The 27676-nt window shown below is 43.3% G+C and overlaps 2 protein-coding genes across 7 annotated transcripts in view; both read left to right on the plus strand.

Moving 5' to 3' along the window:
• GRB7 (growth factor receptor bound protein 7) overlaps positions 1 to 27676 on the plus strand; it is a 192553-nt gene that overhangs the window by 28139 nt on the left and 136738 nt on the right. The window contains exon 2 of one of the 4 annotated variants that reach the window (XM_073572584.1): positions 298 to 367. The exons of 1 other annotated variant lie outside the window; for it this stretch is intronic. In XM_073572584.1, the coding sequence (XP_073428685.1) occupies positions 298 to 367 (70 nt within the window). Of the gene's footprint in view, positions 1 to 297; positions 368 to 7446; positions 7641 to 7778; positions 7969 to 27676 lie in introns of those variants that run through there. 2 more of the 4 variants (XM_073572587.1, XM_073572589.1) reach the window with 2 other exon arrangements.
• On the plus strand, positions 22940 to 26111 carry LOC141086487 (uncharacterized). 3 transcript variants are annotated; one of them, XM_073572582.1, is made up of 4 exons: positions 22940 to 22996; positions 23067 to 23144; positions 23918 to 24077; positions 24188 to 26111. In XM_073572582.1, the coding sequence occupies exons 3-4, from the start codon at positions 23947 to 23949 to the stop codon at positions 25014 to 25016; spliced, it is 960 nt and encodes a 319-aa protein (XP_073428683.1). In that variant the 5' UTR covers positions 22940 to 22996; positions 23067 to 23144; positions 23918 to 23946; the 3' UTR covers positions 25017 to 26111. The 3 variants fall into 3 exon arrangements, with proteins under 3 accessions (XP_073428683.1, XP_073428682.1, XP_073428681.1); XM_073572581.1 differs by having other exon boundaries at positions 23067 to 24077; XM_073572580.1 differs by having other exon boundaries at positions 22940 to 24077.

Consider the following 27676-nt stretch of genomic DNA (forward strand, 5'->3'; position numbering starts at 1 on the left):
GTTCTCTGCTCTTACATTATGCTGCTATCAGATTAGGTGGCAAAAACCTAGTGACAGATTCCCTTTAACTCTAGTGTTTTACAGAGGATTTGCCGCCCTATCAGAAAAATTGGGCTCTGCATGCTATGATGATATATTAAAAAGTTGAAATACGCTTTAAGTTCTAAGAGTCGCCATGTACCTTTTTTTACTTTGACCTAAGGCATGTGTTTGAAGTAGATATCAAACATTTTGGGATAGGGCTGTGGGGTAAAAATGCATAAAGCAATAATTAGATTTCAAAGTTGTCATTTCCAGGAGAATGGTGGAGGACGAGTGAGCTGTGAGACCACAGAGTGTGATGTAAATGAAGACAGCTTGGAAGACGGTAAGTGCCTCAATGTTCATATTGGCAAAGTATTCAGGACATTTACTATGTTACATTGGCTAAATTTTTCTTTGAATTGAACCTACATCTGTCAATCTACCTTCTGCAAAAAAAGAGAAAACCTAAAAAAATGAACGTACCTGTTGTGGACTAACTTGAAGTATGTCTTAAAGGTGCAAGCCAGGTAAAACTAATACTTGATGCTATGCCTAGTGCATTGCCTAAGGGCAAGTAGCATGATATATGGATTTCTCTGGTGTTCATTGAATCACTGTATTGCAATCTCTTTTTCCAGGACTGGCATTAGAACCAGGGCCCTCTGGGCTTTTGAAGGCCCATGGCAATCTGAGTAGGCATTTTCTATGCTTCCTCTGTTGCCTGTTTGCACAAGGAAAGACTAGAAGCAATGGGATGAAACTGAATGGGAGGAGACACAGATTAGATATTAGAAAAAACTTTTTGACAGTTAGAGTGATCAATGAGTGGAACAGGCTGCCACGAGAAGTGGTGAGTTCTCCTTCAATAGAAGTCTTCAAACAGAGGCTGGACAGACATCTGCCTGGGATGATTTAGCGAATCCTGCTTTCAGCAGGGGGTTGGACCAGATGGCCCAGGAGGTCCCTTCCAACTCTACCATTCTATGATTCTAAAGGCCCATGTAAGGCTGCAGCCAGTCCTGCCCAACCAGTCAATATTTATTTTTTATTTATTCTGCTAATTCTAAACCACGCTTGCCAACTTCTTGAAATATATTTTCAGACAGAAATTGATTATGACAGAGCATCCACGACAAAGACATCTTTTCCAGGAGGTTCAGGAGGTCTTTCTTTTTTTCCTTCAGCTTCCAGGAGATTCTGATAGAGAGGCAGTTGGCTTTTCCTTTTGGAAAGTTTTATTTTAATTTGTCAAATGTTCACATGCCAATATGTCTTCACCTATGACCTGTTCATCGGTGAGAAATGAGGAACATTATGTAACAGCAACTTGAGCCATTTGACTTGAAAGAATAGCTGACGTAAGATTGGAGTCAAATCTAAATGCCCACAGGGGCCGGTGAGTAGAAGATGATGTGTCTGTATGTAATACACTACATAACAAGGATTCACAGATAGTCTGATAAAAACTTAGCTATAGAATAAATGATTTCCTTTTTGGCCCATTCAGCTTTACTGTGGACATCTCGAGAGGAATTTACTAACCAAGAATCATTGTCTCAAATTTATGAGTGTTTTCACCAGTTTTCTCAAAAGTTGTGTAGAAAGTTAGCAAATTTTGGTGTTTTTAAACCAGTCCCGGCCAGTTACTCCAAAATAGGTGTAGCATGGAAGGCACGAGGCGTGGTTAAGCATTCATGAAAATTTATGCCACTTTAGTGGTGTAAATTTTGCCAGAAATGTTCTCATTCCCTGACTGGAGGAACATTTCTGGTTGTGGTACATGCCAGTTGTAAGGTGCACCTAATTAATTATATCACATGTGCCCCTTAATGAGCTGGGCACAACTGCTGTTGATCTTTAAGACTGGTGCTCAACAGCGGTGTTAATGAATCAGTCCCATTATACCATTTAAGAGCTTTACACATTTATTCCATTTAAAGGGAACCTGTCACCTCGTTTTGCGGCTATAAGATGCGACCACTGCCTTTTGGGGCTATATCTATAACATTCTATAATGCTGTAGATAAGCCCCCAGTCTGACCTGAAAGAAAAGAAAAACAAGTTTTATTATACTCACCTGGGGGCGGTCCGGCCCGATGGGTGTCGCAGGTCTGGGGCATCCCTTCTTCATGTGTCATCCTGCTTGCCCTCAACAGGGCGTACTGATCTGCCCTGTTGAGGGCAGAGCACAGTACTGCAGTGCGCAGGCGTCGGGAAAGGTCAGAGAGCTCCAGCGCCTGCGCACTGCAGGCAAATGATGTGAGGGGCATATGATCAGAACTGGTGCAAAGGGGTCTAACCCATATCCGCCAGTCAGACTCCAGCTCTCATTTAGGCTCTCATTCTACAAATGGACAACTGCTCCGCTTCTTCATTGCATGGGTTTTGATAGTCCTCCAGGGGATTTTATTTCTCTCGTTCACACCTGTCCTTCAGACTATGTTTCGTTTTCTGATTTTTCACAATGTGAGAACTCACACTTAAGAATGAATGTGTCTAATCAGTGTAGTTATGACAGGTGTGATTAAGTATTGTTATACAATGAGTTAGACCAGCTGACCAAGATAAGAAAAAAAAGTTTTTTTTACTCCAAAACAGCTCCACACCAATCAACAGGTTGCATGTGGTATTGCAGTTTAGTGCATTTTGCTTCAATGTATCTGTAATATAATATCAGACACAACCATTGACAGGAGTAGTGCTATTTCTGCAGTCATGTTTTTCTAATCCTCTACAACCCCTTTAACATTCCTCTGCACTCTTTCATTTATGACCCACATGTCCATCCTGTTTTTTCACCTGTACTGGGAGCGGCAGGGGAATTTGTCATTTTGTGGTGGTTATTAAGATGTCTCAATGAGATGAGTCACTGGTGCCGTCCATCACTTTTAGTATTATTTTTATTATTACATTATTGTATACTGACAATCTTCTTTTAATGACTAAATATATAGCTGCATGTTAAAGATATATTGCAGATCTTACAGCACCACAGACAGAATGGAGCTGAGAATGGGCTTCTAAGCAAAGTATAATCTAAAGGGAGTCTCAGCCCAAACTGACAGTGTAACCAAACCACCCATAGTCATGTAGGGCAGCGGTTCCCCAACTCCAGTCCTCAAGGCCCACCAACAGGTCATGTTTTCAGGATTTCCTTAGTATTGCCCAGGTGATAATTGCATCACCTGTACAATACAAGGGAAAACCTGAAAACATGACCTGTTGGTGGGCCTTGAGGACTGGAGTTGGGGAACCCTGATGTAGGGGATCTCGCTCGGAGCCTACTACCTAACACCAAAACATTGTTTTTCATTCGTTCCCCAGTAATTATCTCTACTTTAGTGTTGTAATCGCTGCCTCTTCTCTGCAGGAACTAAAGTTTAATCAAATATATATTAAATAAGCTGCTCGGTGCTCCATTAGTGTGGCCAAGGAGCTCAGCACAGCGGTTCGCTAACTGGTTGTGCGTCTTTCGTCTCCCTCACTGGTTATTGACAGTACTGGCTTGTATGGATCATGTACTGAATGCAGAGAAAGCACATGCAAGCCAGTGCTGTCAATCACCAGAGAGGGGGGCGATGACCTGCACAACTAGTAGGTGGAACGGTGCACTGAGCATCTTAGCTACACTCAGAGTGTACCAACCACCCTAATTAGCATAACTGATTAGACTTCAAGTTCTGCAAAATAGAAAGTAGGATTAACACATAGGCCCTGATTCATTAAGCCTGGCAATTTTCACAGTGGGGGAATCAGATGCTCCTGATTCATTAAGAGGTGCATGCCTCTTAAAGGGGTTGTCCACTACTAGGACAACCCCTTCTCACTCTGAATGTTTGTCCCCGTTAAAATAAAAAACACTTACACTCACCTCCCGTGCCAGAGCCGTTTCAGTGGTGTCGGCACTCATGTTCCCAGGAATCACATGAGATTGTAATGTCATGTAAGTCCTGCACCTAATCAGCGCTGATGTCACTGTCCCAATTAATTTCAATTAAATTTGTCAATTTTGCTAATAAGCAAAATTTATTCTGGGGTGGGGGTAAGATTTGTAGCATGGCAAACTGAGGTGCACACCACCTGTCACATGCTTCTGATGAAGGGGTTGCCCTCTTCTCACACAGGTTTGCCTATGTTAAAATAAAAATATTTACACTCACCCCAAGATCACTGTGGCTGAGCTCCAGAGATGCAGTAGGGAGATGGGAGAAAGTTCCACAAAGTCAACTATCACTGCAACCCAGTCAGGCCTTTATGGCAGAGTGGCACGACGGAAGCCTCTACTCAGTGCCAGACATATTAATGTTCGCTTAGAGATGGCTAAAAAACACATGAAGGACTCCCAGACTATAAGAAATAAGATTCTCTGGTCTGATGAGACGAAGATAGAACTTTTTGGTGATAATTCTAAGCGGTATGTGTGGAGAAAACCAGGCACTGCTCATCACCTGCCCAATACAATGCCAACAGTGAAACGTGGTGGCAGCATCATGCTATGGGGGTGTTTTTCAGCTGCAGGGTCAGGACGACTGGTTGCCATTGAAGGAAACATGAATGCAGCCAAATACAGAGATATCCTGGATGAAAATCTCTTACATGTGCAAAAGAAAAAGAAAATTCAGGCAATAAGCCCTAGTCAGCTCACTAACCGCCACTGGAGCACGGAACCTCGTCCAGACTTGATGTAAAGCAGCAGAGAAGAAAAATGGGCGTTCCAGCTCCTAAAATGAATTCTTTATTGAATAAACATTAAAGCATGATGCAGGATCGAAACACATTGCTGGTTGTGTAGTGACTGTGAGCACATCCACCATAATATGAGGACATTGCCAAGCATCATGTTTTAATGTTTATACAATAAAGAATTAATTTTAGGAGCTGGAACGCCCATTTTTCTTCTATGAAAACCTCTTCCAGAGTGCTCTGGACCTCAGACTTGGCCGAAGGTTCACCTTCCAACAAGATAATGACGCTAAGCACACAGCTAAAATAACAAAGGAGTGGCTCCAGAACAATTCTGTGACCATTCTTGACTGGCCCAGCCAGAGCCCTGACCTAAACCCAATTGATCATCTCTGGAGAGACCTGAAAATGGCTGTCCACCAATGTTCACCTTCCAACCTGACGGAACTGGAGAGGATCTGCAAGGATGAATGGCAGAAGATCCCCAAATCCAGATGTGAAAAACTTGTTGCATCATTCCCAAGAAGACTCATGACTGTACTAGCTCAAAAGGGTGCTTCTACTCAATACTGAGCAAAGGGTCTGCATACTTATGACCATGTGATGTGTTCAGTTTTTCTTTTTTTAATTTACAAAAATTTCTACATTTCTGTTTTTTCAGTCAAGATGGGGTGCAGAGTGTACATTAATGAGAAAAAAAATGAACTTTTTTGAATGTCTGCAATGAAACAAAGAGTGAAAAATTTAAATGGTTCTGAATACTTTCGTACCCACTGTAGCTGCATCAGGTATGCTTGAGATAAAAATACATCAAATACCTGGACTAGCTATTGGTTTGTGGCATGTGACAAATATGGCTAATGGTGGGTTTATGCTGTCCGACGTGCAGCGTTAAACACCGCTGATTGGCTACATGTTTGACAATCGGTGGTCATTTATTAGCCTGTTTAGACAGGCCAACCTGTTTCCCATGCTCACAGAATGATCTGTAATAAATCAATCTGTGCACATCGACTGTCATTGTTCTCGGCAGTAGGTGTACTCTTTAAACAGAGCGATGTGCTCGGCTCCCACGAATGATAATTTATAAGCAAGCTTAAAGTAATTTCAACTGACAAATAAGCATTATGTCGCGTGATTGGCAGCGTGTTACACTGCCTGATTATAAGAAACAATGAATGATCGTTTCCGATAATCGGCCAGTATAAATGCACCCTAAATCAAGAGAGTGATCCAAATCGTTTGGAGAAGAGATCATTGCCTTGCACAAGCAAGGGATGGAAAACGAAAAGATAGCAAAGCCATCACATTTTACTAGAGATGCAGTTAGAAGCAGAGTTTTGCAAGCTCAATGTTAAAGGAACACTGACTACACTACCTGAACATGGCACAAAAAATAAACTATCACCGGCTGCCACCAGAGACCATGAGAGGCCTGTGGTCAAAAAACAAATTTACAGCAAGATTTGATGGCAGCAGGCATTGAGATTTCAGTTTGTACATTCTACTAATCCCTGAGGGTGCTCCAAGATGTACACCTCCACTGACCCAAAAGCACAAAAAAGTCTGCTCCAATATGTTAGAAACCAAATATATAAGAAACAGACATTTTGGGATTCTGTTTTTCAGCGTTCTGTTTGGAGGAGGCTTAGTGATGCCCTGGGGCTGCTTTGCTTCCAATGGAGACCTCGTGGACTTTGCATGTGAAGGCCAAGATAGATTCAATCAAGTATCAGTAATTCCAAGGCGGAAAACATGCCTTCTGATCGAAATCTGAAGCTTGGTCACCATTGGACCTTTGAACAGGATGATTCCAAGCATATCTCACAGTCCACCTAGCCTTATCCAAAGAAGTCTTGTAAGATGCTTGAGTTGCCATCACAGTCACCTGACTTGAACTCCATAGAAAATCTTTGGGATTTATAGAACGCAGTTCAAACTCAAGAAAACTCGTGATCTAGAGGACGTTACTCATGAGGAATGAGCTACTACAACTCCTCAGGAATGCTGCCAGTAGCTGGTGTCTGGCCACTTATCACATCTGCAGCAGGTCATAACAGCCAGAGATGTTCTACGAAGTGCTAAAGATGCTTGTCTTGAAGGAGTTGAATAATTCTGAGACTGCAGTAGTTATTAAAAGTTGCATTTTCTATTGAATTTGGAGAAAACACTTGGGATATTAGTTGCGTTGAGCTATTTAAATTATTATTATTGGTCTATTACAAAAATAAAAGCCGAAACTTTGCACATTTTGCTAATAAACCTAATTTGCAATGGGGATATGGCGACTGTATGATACAGATGCTGTATAAGTCATTCCACTTGATTTAGGATATTCTGGACATCCCTTCTGGTACTTTTAAAAGCTGATGCCATCCCTCACTCAACCTGTACCCTCCCATCGCTTCACGAAGTGTGCAGCTCAGCTACTAATTCCCTCCCAAGCAACAGACACAGGAGGGAAGGTTTATACGTGGGCATTGGAGCCAGTCCAAGAGTTCACCGAGCTGCTAAGCAGGGGATGCACAGTATGGACACACATGACATCGACCTCCTTAATGCCTCTATTTGTGCGCTGCAGAGATTGTATACGATTATTACACGTGCAGCAGAAAAGATAGCGTCTAAGTACGTAGCAACATGTGCCTGCCCAGACACCGGGCTGTGACGGCTCATCTTCTGCCTATACTAACCCTGACAGCCGTCCACTTTACACAGAGGCACCTGGTCGGGCTACTCAATAAGATGCCTCTGATTCATATTTCAAGAGGGCGGGAAAAGTGTTTCCAGGTGATGTCACCTGGGAGGAGTGCCCATGTAAATCAAGACAGGTAGATAAAGAGAGGAGGATAAACAGGAATTGCCAGTTCTCCGGTCGGTGAAGAGCCCCCCCCCGCCGCCCCCCTGGATCTCTGTACTGGTCATTGGTACAGGTAGGAAATTGTCACTTCTTATTATTACTAATAAGACCCCTCGGATAAAGGAACAGGGGCAGCGGCGTGACTTAATATGTGATTTGTGTGTGTACGTGTGTTATCAGCAGGAGTGCTACAGGAGCAGAACTGGATGTATACAGGCTCCGGGAGGGAGAAGCACAATATACAAAGCCTCTATGTATAGTCCGCGTTCACTGTGGAATGGGATAAGAATGTGCACAGCTGCTGTGGAACTACAAGCCCAAGCAACATCTAGTTAAAGTTTTCAGCCCTAGTTTATAGCATACAGGTTAGCTATCTTGGAGCGTCGGCAGAGTCCAGACAGGTATGGGTTAACAGCTGGATGCGCAGTCCTTAAAGGTCTCGGCTTGTGACATACAGTATATAGGATAATTGATCTGGAGTACCTGTAATCATCCTGTACATACAAGACAAGGTATTCCGCAGTGTATAGCGGCACATACCGCGCCATCGCTGTGCTGAATGGCATTGTACTGCGGCAGTGCCGGTGCTGGCATCTCATTTCTTTAACCTCAGGGGCATTTTGTGTTACCGTTTTAATCCCAGGTGATTTCTTACTTTACTTCTTTGCGCTGATTCTTTTAATCTCCTGAGGTTAATGCCGCCTGCCTTGCTGCTCCCTTCCCCTGGCTTGCAGGTTCTGTGGCTGCAGATAAGGCTGATCCTATATTTCCCGGGCTCTATCGCAATGTCGGCATTAGTGCCCTGATACATTGTGGAATGTGCTGGCACTTAACACGAAATTTTGCAACATGTACAAGTATATAGTGCATTTAATGTGTACATTCCCGGAGCAGACTTGATATACTTAACATTGCTTTTTGTGGCCTGAAGAGAAGCAATGTTACTGGGAGCTGGTGAGCTGCTGACCTCATAAGTGGAGCCTTCGATGGCTGATAGATAAGCAAGTTCTTGGGCTTGCACCGGTTTTAGGTTGTTGCTAATAATACTTAACCGGATCTACATATAGTTACATAGGTTGAAAAAAGACCTTGGTCCATCAAGTTCATCCTTTCTCCACCAATTGTTAATTTTGTCACTAAATTATCTATAACTCGCAATGTTATGTGTGTTTAGAAACTTATCCAGCCCTTTTTTTAAAACCTGTTATAGTGTCTGCCATTACTACATCTTGTGGTTGGTCATTCTACGTTCTGACTGCTCGAACTGTAAAGAACCCTTTCCTATTTGGCTGCCAGAATCGTCTTTCTTCCACCTGTAATGAGTGCCCCCTGGTCCTTAGTATGGTCTTTGGAAGGAATAAGTCATGCACCAGTCCTCTGTACTGACCAAGCATATATTATACATATAAATGTGATCCTCTCTGAGGCGTCTTTTTTCTAAGCTAATCAAGCCCAACTTTTCCAACCTCTCATCATATTAGAGGTCTCCCATCCCCTGTAATAATCTAGTTGTCTGCCTTTCAACTGATTCTAACTTCTGAAAGTCGTTTTTAAAATGTTGTGCCCAAAACTGGATCCCATATTCTAGATGTGGCATCACCAGTGATTTATAGAGGGGTAACAATACGTTGGGATCGCAGGATTTTATCTCTTTTTATACACTCTATATGTTTAAGATGTTTCATGTCACAGTTAAGAATGAGGCTATGTTCACACTTTGCGTTTTTGCTGCGTTTTTTTTTTTTTTTTTGCAGGAAAAAACCTGCTCTTTTGGCAATAAAGAAGCTGCCTCCAAAAAGCTGGTTTTGCTTCATTTTTACTGCTTTATTGCTTCCGTTTTGCTGTTTCTTGTGTATGGTGATAATGTTTAGTGGGCCAAAGAAAAGGCCTGATTTAACTTCTGTAGGCACCAAAAGCCCAGCAAAAAATGATACCTGTGTTTTTGCACTAACCCATCGTTTCCTATGGGTGCAAAAAACATTGAAAATACGCTGAAAGAAGTGACATGCTGCAGTTTTCCAAATCAGAAAATAAGACCAATGTGTTTGCATGAAATTTCTGAAATCTCATAGACTTTTCTGGTACTGTAAAACGCAGCTTAAAATTTGCATTAAAAAAGCAGCAAAAAACGAAGTGTGTGAACATAGCCTGATAAGGTCTCATTTCTAAAGGTTTTATATAAAATGTGACTATGGAAAGGAAATAAGAATATTAATCCAAAGTATTTATCAATTCATCTTGTAATTTCACGGTCCCTGGTGGTCTGGCTTGTTGAAGGGGATAGTAAATTCCTTGGTGGTCCAAGATGGTAGAGAGGTTAACTTTACATTCAAAGGGTGATTTAGGGAGTTGAAGGATTAAATTGTAAATTTAGTTTGTTTCTAGGGAAGGAGGGTGGTTGTCCTCTGGCTCAGCCTTGAGTATTGGGGGATTTAGCAAAGACTTCCACAACCTAAACCTGACTAAACATTGCTCTGCTTCTAGATCGGGTAAGGGTATGTGCACGCGCTGCGGATTGGTCTGCGGATTTTACCGCACAGATTTTGCAAAATCCGCAGGTATCTGCGGTTTTGCCCTGCGGTTTATCACCTCTACAATGGAGGTGATGGCAAACCGCAGCGGAATCCGCAGAAATGAAGTGACATGTCAATTCTTTCTGCGGATTGGAAACCACAGCAAAAACCGCGCAGAAAATTCCGCACCGTCTGCACTGCGGTTTCCATTTTCCATAGGATATAATGCTACTGTACAACGCGGCTAATTCTGCTGCGGATCCGCAGGGCCAAAACCGCTGCGGATCCGCAGCAGAATCCGCAGCGTGTGCACACAGCCTTATAGGTGTTGACAAATCGTGATGGCAAGAGTTGGCACATAATTGGATAGAAAGTATAAAAATCAATACAGGGGTGCTTTACTGTAATGCTGCTGTGCCAGGCTCCTCATAGATATTTATATGATGATGTCATAGCTGGTGATGATGTCAGTGGTGATGCATCCTAGTGAAAAACCACACACCTAGAGGAAGACCTAAGTCAGTACTAGGTTCTAGAGGAGATCAGTGGCTGCCACTTTGGGAGACATCTCCATGGTCTTCTGAGGAAGGCATTTAAAGCTAATACACTGTATCATGGTGTCTGTGGCTGGTATTCTAGGGCTATTTGTGGGGGCTATTTCATTGAATATTTGGGGGCTATTTGAAGCTAATACACTTTTAGGACACCTGCAGCTAACCCAAAACTTGTAAGGGTTTATCCAATAAAAGAAAAACTAGAGGTAGCTGGGTCTATTTTTTCCTAATACTCCACGTTCTCTAGGCAGGGGGCAGGTTGGGGACCATTCATGGAGTTTTTGCACTGTGCACAGCTATGTGTTAATATAGACCTGATGCAATAAGATGTTCAATATAAATGGTCAGACGCAAGGGTGTGATTACTTCTGGCACTACCTGTGTTCTCAGTGCTGTAGGCGTGGGCAGGTATTGCTTATATAGCAAACAAAACCTTTGGTAAGTATTTTTATATTATTGTGACATGTGCTGTTTGTCGCCAGTGATATCTCGCGTATTGGAACTTGGTAATTTCTATTATTTTTCCGTGAAAATGTTGGGAGACAACCACCCTTGATGCTTTGTTGGGAGCGGAGCCGATTTTAGAGGGTAGAAAATTGGGCACTTGCTGAGGACTTGTATTTTCTAGGAGTCCTCGGGACTGCCCCCCCAGCAACTTACAGAGTGGGGGAGAAGGAGCTATTCCCGATTGTTTTGCCACTAGTCTGTAGAGCACTTATTTATACCGATTGGTTTGCCCAACAATAGAGACAATGGTGTAGCTGTCGGCGGTATGATACGGATATTTTATGAGAGTATTAATAAGACATGGTTTGGCAACACGATTTGGACAGTCAATGATTTTATTTGTGCAGTATTGTGTTGTGTGATCAATATATGGCATGATAGAACTATATTGTGGTTTTATATGGGTACAAAATAGAAGTACAGTATTATGAAGGCATTGTATGGCAGTATTATTTTAGAAATAGTTGTTAAACTGTCACAAAATTTTCCCAACTCCATTTCCTTCCCCTTTTAAAAAATGTTTTCAACCCTGTAGTGGGTGGATCCTAATGATCTCCTTCCCCATTTTAGACTGTAAGGCTGCGTTCACACGTCGCTTTTTTTTTTGTTTTCGCTGCGTTTTTTAACGCGCGATTTTACAGCGAAAACGCAAAAAAAACAGCATCCCATGCAATCCTATGGGATTCCGCAATGCTGTGCTAACGCTGCAGATTATCCCGTGGCGGAATCGCATCACGGAAAAATACTCAGCATGCTCATTATTTTGCGGAATCGCGGTGATCCCACACCCATAGGAATGCATCGTTCCGCTTACTTCCCGCATGTGGCTGTGCCCACCATGCAAAAAGTAAGCAGAACATTTGCGGATGGTACCCACAGTCCGGAGGAGAGGAGAATATCCTCCGGGCTGTGGGTACCATATCCCTGTAAAAAATAGAATAAAAAATGGTGTTATATTCACCTTCCGGCATCCCGCGCAGCCTTCCCGGGCCTCAGTGATGCTCTCGTTCCCAGTAATGCCTTGCGAGACCTTTGATTACGTCGCAGTCTCGCGATAATGTAGCGGTCCCTAATCCTCGCGAGACCGCTACATTATCGCGACGTCATCAAAGGACACGCAAGGCTTTACTGGAAATGGGAGCATTGCTGAGGCCCGGGAAGGCTGTGCAGGATGCCGGAAGGTGAATATAACACCATTTTTTATTCTATTTTTTACAGGGATATGGTACCCACAGCCCGGAGGACAGTGGGTACCATATATATAACCTGATTTTTTTATATTATTTTTAACATTATATCTTTTACTATTGATGCCGCATAGGCAGCCTCAATAGTAAAAAGTTGGTCACACTCGTCAAACACTATGTTTGTCAAGTGTGACCAACCTGTCAATCAGTTCTCCAAGCGATGCTACAGATCGCTTGGAAAAAGCTAGCATTCTGCATGCTAATTACGCTTGCAAATCGCTAGTTTTTCCGCAGGAAAATCGCGGTAATTTAAAATGCGATTTTTCCCGCGGAATGGAATTCCGAAATTCTCGCGGTAACTTTCGCTAGAGTTCCGCTACGTGTGCACATAGCCTAAATATCACAGTGCTTCACTAGGTTGTGTATGTTGTTTTTTTCCACTTGAAAAAGACTCCGGTTTGGCATTGAAATGCAAAGTGCTAATAAAAACCTTCAATTCTATCACATCAAGAGAATTTCATTGCAGCAGCGCAGCCTATTTGAATGTTTTATCAACATTGGCTAAAGTGATGCAAAAAAGCATTTGAAAAATGGGGGTCGTACTTGATTTGTTGTCCAGGGTCCCATTTTCTAAACAACCAGCTCTGGTTGGGAAAGATGGCTGGACGCATCCAGAGATAACTTTTCTCTACCAATGGATCCCATACTATCTTTTGTTTCCTTACTATCATATTGCTAAATTATCAGACTCTTCCAAAGTGGAAAACTACAAAGAAAAAGTTCCCACAAGGTTACAGTCTTAAAATAGGAGTCTGCAAATACGTAGAATAATAAGCATTTCTGCCTTACATACAGCGTGTCTGGTAGACACGCTATGCATGTTTTGCTGTATCACAGCTGCTTTTCGATGACAACTGTAAGGGCAGAGTCACTCTGGTGTATTTCTCCTGCGATAATCGCATCGTACTGAACGGACTTGCCGGCACCTCTCCTGACCTGAGCATGACAGCGTGATGGATTACTATGCAGGTGTCAAGCTCAGGTCAGGAGAGCAGGCAGCCAGTGCGAGTTTTACAATCCGATTCTCGGACGAAAAATACGGCAGTGTGTCTCTGCCCTAAAACTAGTTTTGGTTTTGTGATGTTCTATGGACACATAGATAATTGTATATATTACTAGGCAGGGCATGATTCAGCAGGTCACTCAGGAGGCTTCTATCTCATTGAAACCAATTGTTCCTGAAGAATCTAAAAGGGTTGTACAAGGTTAGAGAAGCCTTGAGGACTTGCCACCACGCATGTCCATTGGATGTGCAGCTTAGCTATATTGAAGTGATTTAGTCTGAGTTGCAATACCACATACAACCTGTGGACAGGTGTGTCACTGTTTTCTAAGGAAGTAGCACTGTTCTTTCATTCCTGGACAACTTGTTCAACTGTTTGTTTTTTTTTATCCGATTGAATACTTGTCCTTGAGTCCAGAGTTTGCTGTTCTAGCCATGTATTCAGATACCCCAGTCAAGCCAGATCAAAATTAATCCAAAACCAGCATCTTGGCCTCATTCTCTTCCAGTTCAACCCTAGTTACATATGGGAGTACTTTTTTTTTTTTTTTTTGTAATTTTAGTCCAGTTGATTATTCTTTTTTTCAAGCTTCTGAACAACCCATTTACCCAAGGTCTTGAATTTTTCATGAATATTTTAAGACATCTGCCACAGACATTACTCAAAATAAGGGTTCATTTAACGAAGTAGAACTGAACCCTGCGTCACAGTTGAGAAATGCACACTACTGAATTGAAAGGGCATGGGTCAATAGGTTCAGCTGCAATCCCTGATGTTTACAAAGTATAGTTACTGTAAGTTAGACACAGTGTGAAATGCCGTATCATTCTGTAACGTCATGGCATGAATCATTGGTGGAAAGTCCCATATTCCCCAGTGGTTCTATACTGTACTGGCTCCATATGAAACTCTGTTTAGTTGTCCGTATTGTGAACAGGTGCACAAGATGCGAAGAAAGGACCAGACTAGTGCACACTGCGATTTTTTTTTTTTTTTTTAATTTTTGTTTTGTTCTCACAGACTATTGGTTCTACGCAATGATATTATCAATGGGTGCCATGAAGTGCACCCTGTCCAAAAATACTGCCATCTGAATGAAGCTTAAGACACAGTTTAGAAGGGGTTGCTAAAGGCTCACTCTGTTGTAGACTATAAGGACGGCAGCACCATGGGACTAGTAAATCAAGGTACAAGAAGGCCAAGTGTGGCATTGTTTTAGAGGAAAACAGAATAAAGCTACGGTTCCAATTTTTGAGAGTCCCAAAGGAGGGTTCCAGATTGGAGAAACTCTTTAAGTCTTCCTGAGCTTCCATGCTAATTTTTTGCCCATTCTTCAGTGACAATTAAGCTGGTATTCTAATTGTGAAGTCATCACCAATCTTCACTTATCCACTTATGTCAAACTGATGGAGAGGAGATCCCAAATTTGTAGTATGGTGCCCATTATCTTTGGCACCGTTTAATATAGCACTCGAAGTTGTATCGCCTATTGCTCCTCCGCCGCACTGTACTCATATGGAATTTGAAACCCTTTAATTCTGGTTATCTGCCAGTTATTATCACCTATCCATTGGATAGGTGAAAACTCTATATCGGCTAAATATAATCTAACCAGATTGGTTGCTTTAGACATGCTGCCTGACAAATCAATAAAAAAGACTGATTATTAGATAATGTATCCAGACGACATATATTCACCACAGTGCATGGATCTGCTTACAACTATTGACAATATGACCACACATCATGACTGACAATGACACTACCAGCTCAGCATGAGCAATCTCTGCACTGAACTGCAGAATATGTTGGTGCTATTTTAGCAACAGATAAAAAAACAGAGCTCCCCTCCCACGCTGAATGGAGTACATGGTGTGTAAAAAATGTCTGCATACTCAAGTGTAAAAATGGAAAAACACAATAGTTTGTTAATTTGAAGCAAACATGCATGTGTTAAAAATAAAGAAAAACCCAACGTGATGCAATAATTGCAATTGTTCACAGTAGGATGTGATTCCGTGTGAAAGCCATATGTTTTAACTTTGATCTGGAAGGTCTTCTACAAATGTAGATCTGGTATGACTTCCTAGCCTTGGTGGCACACAACAGCTGAATAGCTAAAGTTTGCCATTTTTGTCCCTGTGGCCGGCGCAGGATGCTAAGAATGGTAATCCCATCTCTGTAAAACACCTATAGCTTGAACTAGACCGGCTTAATTACTAATGATGGAAAATGCACACGTTGACTACATCTTGTTACCAGTCTTCGGGCCAGTGAGCATGAAGGATTAATGAGGTTTATAAACTGGCCAACCATAGTACACCCCAATAAATGACCTATGCTACACTGATAGGTTCATATCTGCAAGACATTCATAGACATAGAAAATGTAAGACTGATGTAGCTTTGAACAAATGCGCCTCACTGGTTAAATGACACTTGGGGCTCCTTCAGACGTCCATTTTCCATGTATGAGCCCTTTTATAGTATGAGCTCAATTATAGTCCATTGGGCTTTTTACACATCCGTATATTTTTGTGGACTGGGTGGTCCACACAAAATCATGGAGACATATCTGATTTTGCAAGTCTATGGGTCCATGAAAAAAATCAGAATGTTGCTCGGATGCCATCCATGTGCTGTCCATTTTTCACAGACTGTTTGCTAGCAAAAGCTTGAGAAACTTCCATCAGTTCTTTTTGTCATACAAAAAAATGTGATTAAACTAATGATAAAAACTTGTTTTGTTTACATTCAGGAAGCCACCAATCTGGCGTCGAAATGCGTTGTTGAATAAAAAACTTTGTTTATACACTCCTGATCTCACCCTTTCTATGAGCACAGCATGCACATTGTGATAATCTCTGCTTTGCCAAACTATTATCTTTCTTTGCAATACTCTCCTCCAGTCGCGGGGCTGCGGCTGTGACACATAAGGCTTCTAAAATTGTTGTGTCCTTACACAACCCTTATAGGGGAGCGCTACCACCAACCTCACCTCCACCTTGCACATTAGAGTACTGCCCTATCTGTGTGAATTTCTCTTATTATTATTATTTATTATAGTGCCATTTATTCCATGGTGCTTTACAGGTGAGGAGGGGTATACTGTACATAATAAAAAAAACAAGTACAGTTACCTTGAACAATACAAGTCATGACTGGTACAGGAGGAGAGAGGACCCTGCCCGCGAGGGCTCACAATCTACAAGAGATGAGTCAGGATACAGTAGGTGAGGGTAGAGCTGGTCGTGTAGTGGATTGGTGATTACTGCAGGTTGCAGTCTTGTCGAAACAGGTCAGTCTTCAGGTTCCTTTTGAAGGTTTCCACGGTAGGCGGGAGTCTAATATGTTGTGGTAGACAGTTCCAGAGTAGGGGGATGCGCGGGAGAAATCTTGTATCCCGGGACATTATTATTGTCCACCAGAGGGGGCACAATGTGACACTATATGCTATAAATGTTGAATAGTACTTGCTCCAGTCAGACACTTATGGCATCCAAATAAACCTTCATAGAGGTATTCCCATCCCACCACAGACCCCATCATCAGCTCCTGAGCTACAATCCAGAATTGTTTTCTCATAACCATAGTCCATGCCCTCATCATCTCCCACCTTGACTACTGCAACCTCCTACTCTGTGGCCTCCCTCTAACACTCTCGCACCCCTTCAATCTGTTATAAACTCTGCTGCCCAACTAATCCTCCTGTCCCCCTGCTATTTCCAAGCCTCTCCCCTCTGTCAATCCCTGCACTGGCTCCCCATTACCCAAAGACTCCAGTTCAAAACCCTAACCATGGCATACAAAGCCATCCACAATCTGTGTCCTCCATACATCTGTGGCCTAGTCTCCTTGTACTTGCCTGCACGTAACCTCTGATCCTCAGAAGATCTCCTTCTTGACTCCACTCTTAGCTCCTCTTACCACAATCGGATACAAGATTTCTCCCGCGCATCCCCCCTACTCGAACGCTGTACCCCAACATATCAGACTCTCGCCTACCAGGGAAACCTTCAAAAAGAGCCTGAAGACCTACCTCTTCCGACAAGCCTACAACCTGCAGTAACCACCAAACCGCTGGATGACCAGCTCTACCCTCACCTACTGTATCCTCATCCATCCCTTGTAAATTGTGAGCCCTCTCAGGCAGGATCCTCTCTCCTCCTGTACCAGTCATGACTGTTTTTTATTATGTATACCCCTTCTCACATGTAAAGCGTCCCAAAAGAATTTCCCTAATAATAAAATCTGTCACGCTGACCAAACTGATAAAATCGGATCAAAGACACTGATGAAACTCGGACCGCTGTATTTTTTTGTGTACTAGAAGAATTACTGACATTTGAATGAACCCTTGTCTTCAGCTAAGATACAGTATAGTTAAGACCTTTAGTTTTTTGGTATGTGGACATATTGGCTAACCAGTGGTTGAAGATCTACACTTACATTACCTTGTAGTTGACAAGGCATTCTACTACGTGTAGTTCTACAACGACATGATGCAAGAAATATTGCTTAAGCATAGCCTAATTATTAACTCAGAACCTGTAGGTATGTCCAAACTACTGCACAAAAAGCTAATCATTGGCTCTGGTCGTTAGAACGGAAGTCAACTTTTTGTACTAATCTAAAACCTAGACATGATGTAAGACTCTTATCTGCAGAATAAAACAATAGCGGTCTCTGGGATATGCGGAACACAACAGCTATTGTAGGTGTAGATTTGGTTGGGGAAGAAGTGAGTCTCTCCAAAAGAAGCACTGCGCATATGTAGATCTTAGTGCCAGGCAAACTTGGGTAGGTGACATTAGCCAATGGAGGGGCATGACGATCAGCGGAAACATGATCCAAGCTTGCCAAGTGTAGGGTACACAGAAAATTCACTGTGATTCTTTCCCCCAAGGGCCTAGATACACCTGGAGTCAGCTATGGGCCAGTGGAATGGCAGGTATATAAACGTATCTCAAATCATCTTTGTGCTACTTGTTTTATTGGACTTGTAGTTGGGTTCTGCTCCAATCTAAGCTGACGTTCTCTTTATTGTGCTCCCAAAAAAAGCTGGCACGATGTCAGCGCTGTCTGCCAACATCTCTATGGCGATAAACTGGGAGCATACAGTAGTTATATATTAAAGGAAGCTAACAATGAGGGGGATTGTAGAATAGGCTGGTGATAAAACTGCAGATATACATAAATGACTGGGATTATATTCCTGAAATATGTTTATAATGGCATGCACTGTGCAGGTTTTTTTAACTCTTTCATTATGTATTCTCTCTTGTGGCTTCAAGGGTTATACCCATGTAGTGCATTTATGTCATATTCATAAGATATGACAAAAAATTAATGATAGATGTGGGTCCCATCTCTAGAATGGGGTCTCCGTCAATCGCCACTGTCAAAGGTGGCTGGCGTCCATGTGCTCCTCTCTTTATAGATTTGTATGGGAGTTTTGAAAAGGAGGCCTGCTTCATCAAGAAATGGACATACTCCTCTCTTGTCCTTTTTGGTTTTCTCCATACCTTCTGCATGGTGCACTACAAGTGTCTGTGTGGCTGGCCCCTTAAACAAGCATTATTCGTTGGCATATACAATACTACACCACCCCTTCACCCAATGGTGGATATGTGTGTGAGTGGTTGTTAGGCTGGTTTCACATTTGCGTTTTATCGCGCAGCGCCTTGTGCGCTATCGGTTGCATGCGCATTTGTCCCCTATATTTAAAATGGCGTGCGCAGTGTCTAGCGATTGCACGCAGGCCTCAGTGTTTCAGTGCGCTGCGCATTTTCCATGTCTGCGATCAGACGCGCCGGACGCTACATGTTGCATTTTTTGGTCCTCCCAACGACGTTAAAAATGCGCATGCGCGCGTCAGCGCACGCAATGCGAAAAAAAATAGTATTACAGTCTATTTGCGCGCTGACGTGCGCTGTATAGTGCGCATGTCAGTGCTTAGCGAGCGCGTGCGATTTCAGAGTAAACAATGTCTAGACACTGTCTAAATCCAACCCCTCAACAAGAAACATTGTTTGGGAGCATGGGAGATAAAAGAAGGGCTTTGTAGTGCCACCTCATCACTCTCCAGACATACTGCAAGAAGAAAAGACACCCACCCAGCTAGAGATCATATTTTGGATCACAGCAGCTTAATGTGAGTATAATTTTTCTGTGAGCCTGTGCTTTCAAATATATAATGTGTAGTAATTAGTGTTGAGCATTCCGATACCGCAAGTATCGGGTATCGGCCGATACTTGCTGTATCGGAATTCCGATACCGACTTCCGATATTTTTTCAATATCGGAATTCGGCATCGGAATCGGAAGTTCAGTTGATTGACGGCCTGACGTCATCATGATGCGCGGTGTGTGCGCATCATGATGCGCCGTCATTTCGGGCCTTCCGGGGGTCTCTGCCGGCCTGCCGGGGGGCTGTGCCGGCCTGCCGGGGGGCTGTGTGGACTGCCCGGGGTCTCTGCCGGCCTGCCGGGGGGCTGTGCCGGCCTGCCGGGGGGCTGTGCACCCTGTGGGGGTCTGTACCGGCCTGCCGGGGGGCTGTGCCGGCCTGCCGGGGGGCTGTGCTGATGTCCGGGGGTCTGTGCAAGCATCGTCCGATGGGACTACAAGTCCCATCGGGCGATGCCTGCTACCATGACAGTGATTGACACATTAGCCAATGATGGGACAGTAGTAGTCCCATCATCCGGCTAATGTGTTAAATGTTAAAAAAAAAAAAAAAAAAAAAAATACTACATACATACTACATGCTACATACATACTACATATATACTACATACATACTACATACATACTACATACATACTACATGCATGCTACATACATACTACATATATACTACATACATACTACATACATACTGCATGCTACATACATACTACATGCATGCTACATATATACTACATGCTACATACATACCACATACATACTACATGCATGCTACATATATACTACATGCATGCTACATACATACTACATATATACTACATGCATGCTACATACATACTACATGCTACATGCATGCTACATACATACTACATACATGCTACATATATACTACATACATACTACATATATACTACATGCATGCTACATATATACTACATGCATACTACATATATACTACATACATACTACATATATACTACATGCATGCTACATATATACTACATACATACTACATATATACTACATACATGCTACATATATACTACATACATACTACATATATACTACATACATGCTACATACATACTACATATATACTACATGCATGCTACATATATACTACATGCTACATACATACCACATACATACTACATACATGCTACATATATACTACATGCATGCTACATACATACTACATATATACTACATGCATGCTACATACATACTACATGCTACATGCATGCTACATACATACTACATACATACTACATGCTACATACATACCACATATATACTACATACATACAATACATTCATACAATACATACATAGACATACAGTACATATAACATAGAGTAACATACTTACCAATACTTGTCACATTGTTCCCCGAAGCCATTGTCTTTCCGGAATAAATATTAACATAACAAACCACAAAAATACTCACCCACGATCCGAAGCAGTCCACGAGTGTGTCCCACGACGATCTTGGGTAGAGAACTGCAGCATCAGATGATGCTGCCGTTCTCTACGGGCTGCAGGAATCCAATGACGGAAGGTAGGTATCCTTCCGCACTGTATTCCTCCGCCACTTAAAAAAAAAAAAGTCCCTAGTCTCACTTTATGCCATTGCTGTGTGGGAAATTCCCACACAGCAATGGCATAAAGTGAGACTAGGGACTTTTTTTTTTTTTAAGTGGCGGAGGAATACAGTGCGGAAGGATACCTACCTTCCGTCATTGGATTCCTGCAGCCCGTAGAGAACGGCAGCATCAGCTGATGCTGCAGTTCTCTACCCAAGATCGTCGTGGGACACACTCGTGGACTGCTTCGGATCGTGGGTGAGTATTTTTGTGGTTTGTTATGTTAATATTTATTCCGTAGACGACAATGGCTTCGGGGAACAATGTGACAAGTATTGGTAAGTATGTTACTCTATGTTATATGTACTGTATGTCTATGTATGTATTGTATGAATGTATTGTATGTATGTAGTATATATGTGGTATGTATGTAGCATGTAGTATGTATGTAGCATGCATGTAGCATGTAGTATGTATGTAGCATGCATGTAGTATATATGTAGTATGTATGTAGCATGCATGTAGTATATATGTAGCATGCATGTAGTATGTATGTGGTATGTATGTAGTATATATGTAGTATGTATGTAGTATATATGTAGCATGTATGTAGTATGTATGTAGCATGCATGTAGCATGTAGTATGTATGTAGCATGCATGTAGTATATATGTAGTATGTATGTAGCATATATGTAGCATGTATGTAGTATATATGTAGCATGCATGTAGCATGTAGTATGTATGTAGCATGCATGTAGTATATATGTAGTATGTATGTAGCATGCATGTAGTATATATGTAGCATGCATGTAGTATATATGTAGTATGTATGTAGTATATATGTAGCATGTATGTAGTATGTATGTAGCATGCATGTAGCATGTAGTATGTATGTAGCATGCATGTAGTATATATGTAGTATGTATGTAGCATGCATGTAGTATATATGTAGTATGTATCATGTAGTATGTATGTAGCATGCATGTAGTATATATGTAGCATGCATGTAGTATATATGTAGTATGTATGTTGCATGTAGTATGAATGTAGCATGTATGTAGTATGTAGTATGAATGTAGCATGTAATTTTTTTTTTTTTTTTTTTTTTACATTTAACACATTAGCCGGATGATGGGACTACTACTGTCCCATCATTGGCTAATGTGTCAATCACTGTCATGGTAGCAGGCATCGCCAGATGGGACTTGTAGTCCCATCGGACGATGCCTGCACAGACCCCCGGAGCCTGCACAGACCACCGGCAGGCCGGCACAGCCCCCCGGCAGGCCGGCACAGCCCCCCGGCAGGCCGGCACAGCCCCCCGGAGCCTGCACAGACCACCGGCAGGCCGGCACAGACCACCGGAGCCTGCACAGACCCCCTGGCAGGCCGGCACAGCCCCCCTGGCAGGCCGGCACAGCCCCCCGGCAGGCCGGCACAGCCCCCCGGCAGGCCGGCACAGCCCCCCGGAGCCTGCACAGACCACCGGCAGGCCGGCACAGACCACCGGAGCCTGCACAGACCCCCTGGCAGGCCGGCACAGCCCCCCGAAAGGCCCGTACAGACCCCAGAGAGGCTGTACAAGGGCAGGAAAGGGTTTTTCTTATTCCGATACCGGAAGTCCCATAGACTTGAATGGGACTTCCGGTATCGGAATCGGCGATACCGATACTTTTTTTAAAGATCGGCCGATACCATCCGATACGATACTTTGAAGTATCGGATGGTATCGCTCAACTCTAGTAGTAATGTTTTATTTTTTTCTTTTGCTAGAATGTCTTCTGGATCCGAATACTCACCAGCAGCGGAAGAATTGACAGACGCAGAGCGTGAGGTGAGTAGTTTGCTGTCTTGTGAAGTATACCTGCCTGTCCAAATGTTTAATTATTTATTTTCTTTTACAGACTTCGGCATCGGACCAGCTAAGTGAGGGTGAGCAGCCGGAGCAGCGTACACAAAGCACGGCGGGAAGGAGACGCACGGTAGGAAAGTTTTTTCCTAATTTTTTATTTTTTAAAAAGTGTTTTGGATTCTGGTTTTTCTGTCCAGCTTTTCTCCCCTTTTTTTTTTCTTCTCCATCACCACTCTCCATAAATGCAAAGATTCTTAATGTATTTCTTTTCTATGTTCCACAACGGGATGCGGACTTCTATCTAGACAATGAGCAACTCATCAGCCTTGTCCAGGAGCGTGTCCCGTTGTGGGACAGCCGTGACCAGCAGTACAAGGACATTGTGGTGACCCGGCGGCTATGGAATGAAGTGGCTGCAGCATTGATGGACGGCTGGGACAGCGCCTCTGCAACTGTCAAAAAGGCGTTCAGTGGGTTTACTGCAAGAGATCTGCTTGCAGTAAACATACGTGTCCTCAGGTTCAATAGTGTACGCATTGTGTATTGAATGCTGTCTCTTTTTATGGTTCACTCTTGATCCTGATGATACATGTGGGTTTACTGCAAGAGATCTGCTTGCAGTAAACACACATGTGTCCTCAGGTTCAGTAGTGTACGCATTGTGTACTGAAAGCTGTGTCTTTTTTAAGGTTCACTCTTGATCCTGATGATACATGTGTTTTTAGTGCAAGAGATCTGCTTGCAGTAAACACACATGTGTCCTCAGGTTCAATACTGAATGCATTTTTATTTCAATTATTGGTGATTCAGCATTGATGACAACTCAGGTGTGTGTGGTAATACAGATACCATCATTGTGTTTGTCCAACCTAAATTTGTTTTTCTTTTCCATTGTTTCAACAGTGAACAAAGTCCGCACACGTTGGCGCTCGATGAAGGACCGTTTCAACACTGATGTTTGTGCTGAGGGACAGGTTTGCAGTGGCTCTTCTGCAAGGACAAGAACCAAGTATCGGTATCATCGCGCCTTGGAATTCTTACGACCAGTACTTGCCACCAGAGCGTAAGTAATTTTTTTTTTTTTTTTTTTTAGCTTATTAACTCTAATTTATATTCCACAGCTGATCCGTCTTGTTAATGCTGAATACTAATGTTCACCTTTTTTTTTCACAGCACCTGGAGCGGCACCCTGCAACCTATCCCGGGAGCGGTTCTTCATCGATCGACCTCGGACCCGTCCCAGCCATCCGACAGCCAGGAAGCAAGTTGCAGGTCAGCAACACAGACAGCTGGTGGCCAGGAAGCTGGTCAATCAGGTGTTACCCTGTCCCAGGTCTCTGCCACTGGTTATGCGGGCACTACCCGCCAGCGGCAGAGGGCCTCAGATAGGCCTGTCTTGCCTGAGTTCATGTACTTGAGCGAGGCCTTTCATGCCAGTCTCAAGACGCTGTCTGAAAGAGTGGAAAGTGGATTTTCTCTAATGGAACGTGGTTTTAACTACATGGAACACCTCTTCCACTCTTCCGCACAGCGCCTTGACCGGCTGGAGGCTGACCTCAATAGACTATCGCACCATTTCTTTAGTAAAATTGAACGGGGCATGGTTAGTCCTGAGCAACAGCTGACTGTCTTACACGCCTGCAACACTGCTTACTTGCAGGCTATGCAGGAGAATCAGTACGTGCAGCAGTCAGTATTGTCATTCCCACCTGTGCCACCGACTCGCTTCACCACAGTACCGACTTCTGCTGCATATCACTGCACAGCCACCTGCATTCCTAGCCAAGCTGGGCACCACTACACCACACCAATGTCGAGTGCTGCTGGACACTCCACCCCCGCCGCCACCACCATGTCATGCGCTGCTCCTGTCTGCAGCACCAGTACTGCCACCGTTACCACATCTTGGCGCACCTCCAGCGCTACATCTCGTTGGGCCACCACCTGTTTGCACAGAAAGAACATCTCCGGATCAGACCACCGCCACTTCTCCAATGCATGAGAGCACCACCACAACTCCGCACCATACAAGGAGCACCCCAATGACCACTCTTCAGAGGACCACCACCACATCTCCTCATAGGAGCACCGCCACCACTACTCTGCAGAGGATCACCGCCAACACTTCGCCTCCTCATGGCACCTCCAAAACTCAACATCAGAGTAGCACCGCCACCACTTCACCAGATCAGAGCACCGCCCACACTTCTCCCACCAGAAGCACCGGGCGTAATTCACCTTCCATGAGCACCGTCACCACCATTTCACCTACAAGGAGCACCGCCAGCACCACCACCGAGCACCCTAGGGGAGACCCTCATTCTGTTTTTTATTCACATCGTCCACGGACCAGCAGCTCTAGGCGGTCAAGCCATGGAAGGCGGTCACATGGTGGTAGTCGGTCCAGGCAGGTGACTCCTGCCCCAAAGAAGAAAAAACAAAAGACTTTGTTACTCAATCCCCCCTCTCCTTCCAATGTTTCACAACCTTCCTCCTTTATCATGCCTGACCTCCCTTCCCCCAGTAATTTAGTAGCACCTTCACCTAGAACCCCTTCCTCAGTTTCCAGCCGTTCATCCTCTCTCCACACCCCCAAAGTATCCAACACTTCTCCCAAACGTCCTTCAAAGTGAAAATAATTTTATTAAAAAAAAAATAAACATTGAATATTTTGTGTTCAAATAATGTTTGGTTAATGTGTCTTTCGCTGCCTACACACACTGCGCCGTACACACTGCGCCGTACACTTTTCTTTTTTGTGTACACTCCAGAAATGACACGTTTCGTGTGTCAATTTTGGAGATATGTATCTGCAAACAAGAAAAACTCAATATACGTTCATTTTTTACATGGCCTCATTGTCTTTGCTCAGGTAACGCAATAGATGATGGTGTTGATTGCAAGGACTATCTATTGTTACCTTGATGAGTATCCTTATCAGTTAATCTACTATGGTGTTTTGTAACATCATTTTACTGTTTGGAATACAATCCAAGGTTATTATAGATAGAACTTTTAAATCAGGGTTCCCCAACTCCAGTCCTCAAGGCCCACCAACAGATCATGTTTTCAGGATTTCCTTAGTATTGCTCACGTGATAATTGCATCACCTGTGCAATACAAAGGGAATCCTGAAAACATGATCTGTTGGTGTACCTTGAGGACTGGAGTTGGTGAACCAAGTTATAAACAACCTCATACTCTACTTAATGTGTGTTTACATAGTGAGGAGATCATGTTGAAAATACACGTCATATGGTCATGAACCTGGCGTTGTATCATACTTTGAAGAAAAAACCATACAGGTATAAACACAGGTGTTTTATTAACATACACAACACATAAAAATTAGGTTACACCATTTGCTCTTGCCAGGCCACCCGTCCAACATCAGAGGTGAAGTAGGTCGCAAATTGGTCCCTCATTTGCCGAACTTCAACAGATGACCATAGAGGGTGCTGATTAAATTCTGGCAAGGGGTTAGGAGAGGAATCATCTAGTTCAAAACTAGGGTGCTCTCTATCCATCACAAAATTGTGTAGAACAACACAGGCCTTCACCACCTCATCCACAGTTTCTAGTTTAAGATTAATGGCTGTGTGTCATGGTGTATTCAGGATTTGGATCAGATGGTGCAGGGGTTAATAGGGAGAGCCTCTCTATGACGCCGGGGAGGGTTTTTATAGCTTCAGGTGAGCACCCCTCCCTGTCGGTTATACTCCTAACCTGAGTGTGCTCGACCCTGCATCGCTAGTGCCTCTCGCCTGTTCCTGTACGATGATTGGTGTATGATCTGTTTTGGACTTGGTTTACGTCTCCCGGTTTCTGATTTGGTACTGTTCTGCTCGACCAGTGTATGACCCTCTAAGTTGGGGGCTCACCCAGGTATTGCGGCCACATGTGAGGCAGTGAAAAGAGTGTTTTGGTGGCCATCTATGTCTATAGAAATTAAGGAATATGTCACAGCCTGTGGGGTTTGCGCCCGTTCTAAGAGCTCTCATCTCCGGCCGGCCGGGGAATTGGTACCTTTACCAATTCCGAGAAGACCATGGACTCATCTGTCCATGGACCTCATCACCAATCTCCCTCCATCCCGGGGTAATACTGTGGTCTGGGTAATCGTGGATAGATTCTCAAAGATGGCACATTTCGCACCCATGGCCAAACTACCCTCAGCTGAGGTTCTTTCAAGACATTTTCTGTCTCAAATTATTCGTCTCCATGGGGTACCTACTAATATAGTGTCCGATAGGAGGACACAATTTGTAGCAAAATTTTGGCAAGCTTTTTGTAGGAAGTTGGGGATTTCTCTGTCTTTCTCCTCAGCATACCATCCGGAGAGCAATGGACAAACGGAGTGCACCAATCAGTCATTGGAACAAATCCTCCGGTGTTTGACTTCAACATTGCAAGATGACTGGTGCGACGCATTGCCCTTGGCGGAGTTCGCTTTTAATAATCGGATTAATCAATCTACTGGTAGGTCTCCTTTTTCCATTAATCTGGGATTAAATCCACATTTTGGTGAGTTTTCTCTTTTGGATTCAAACTGTCCGGGGGCCGAAGATTCGGTCAGACAGATTGGTGTTCTATGGGCTAAGGTTCGAGCAAGTATTGGGAAGGCGCAGGAAAAGTACAAACACTTTGCTGATAATAAGAGAG

This window comes from Dendrobates tinctorius, unplaced genomic scaffold (assembly GCF_039654945.1).
Source record: "Dendrobates tinctorius isolate UK_male_01 unplaced genomic scaffold, ASM3965494v1 ptg000032l, whole genome shotgun sequence".
Classification (NCBI taxonomy): domain Eukaryota; kingdom Metazoa; phylum Chordata; class Amphibia; order Anura; family Dendrobatidae; genus Dendrobates; species Dendrobates tinctorius.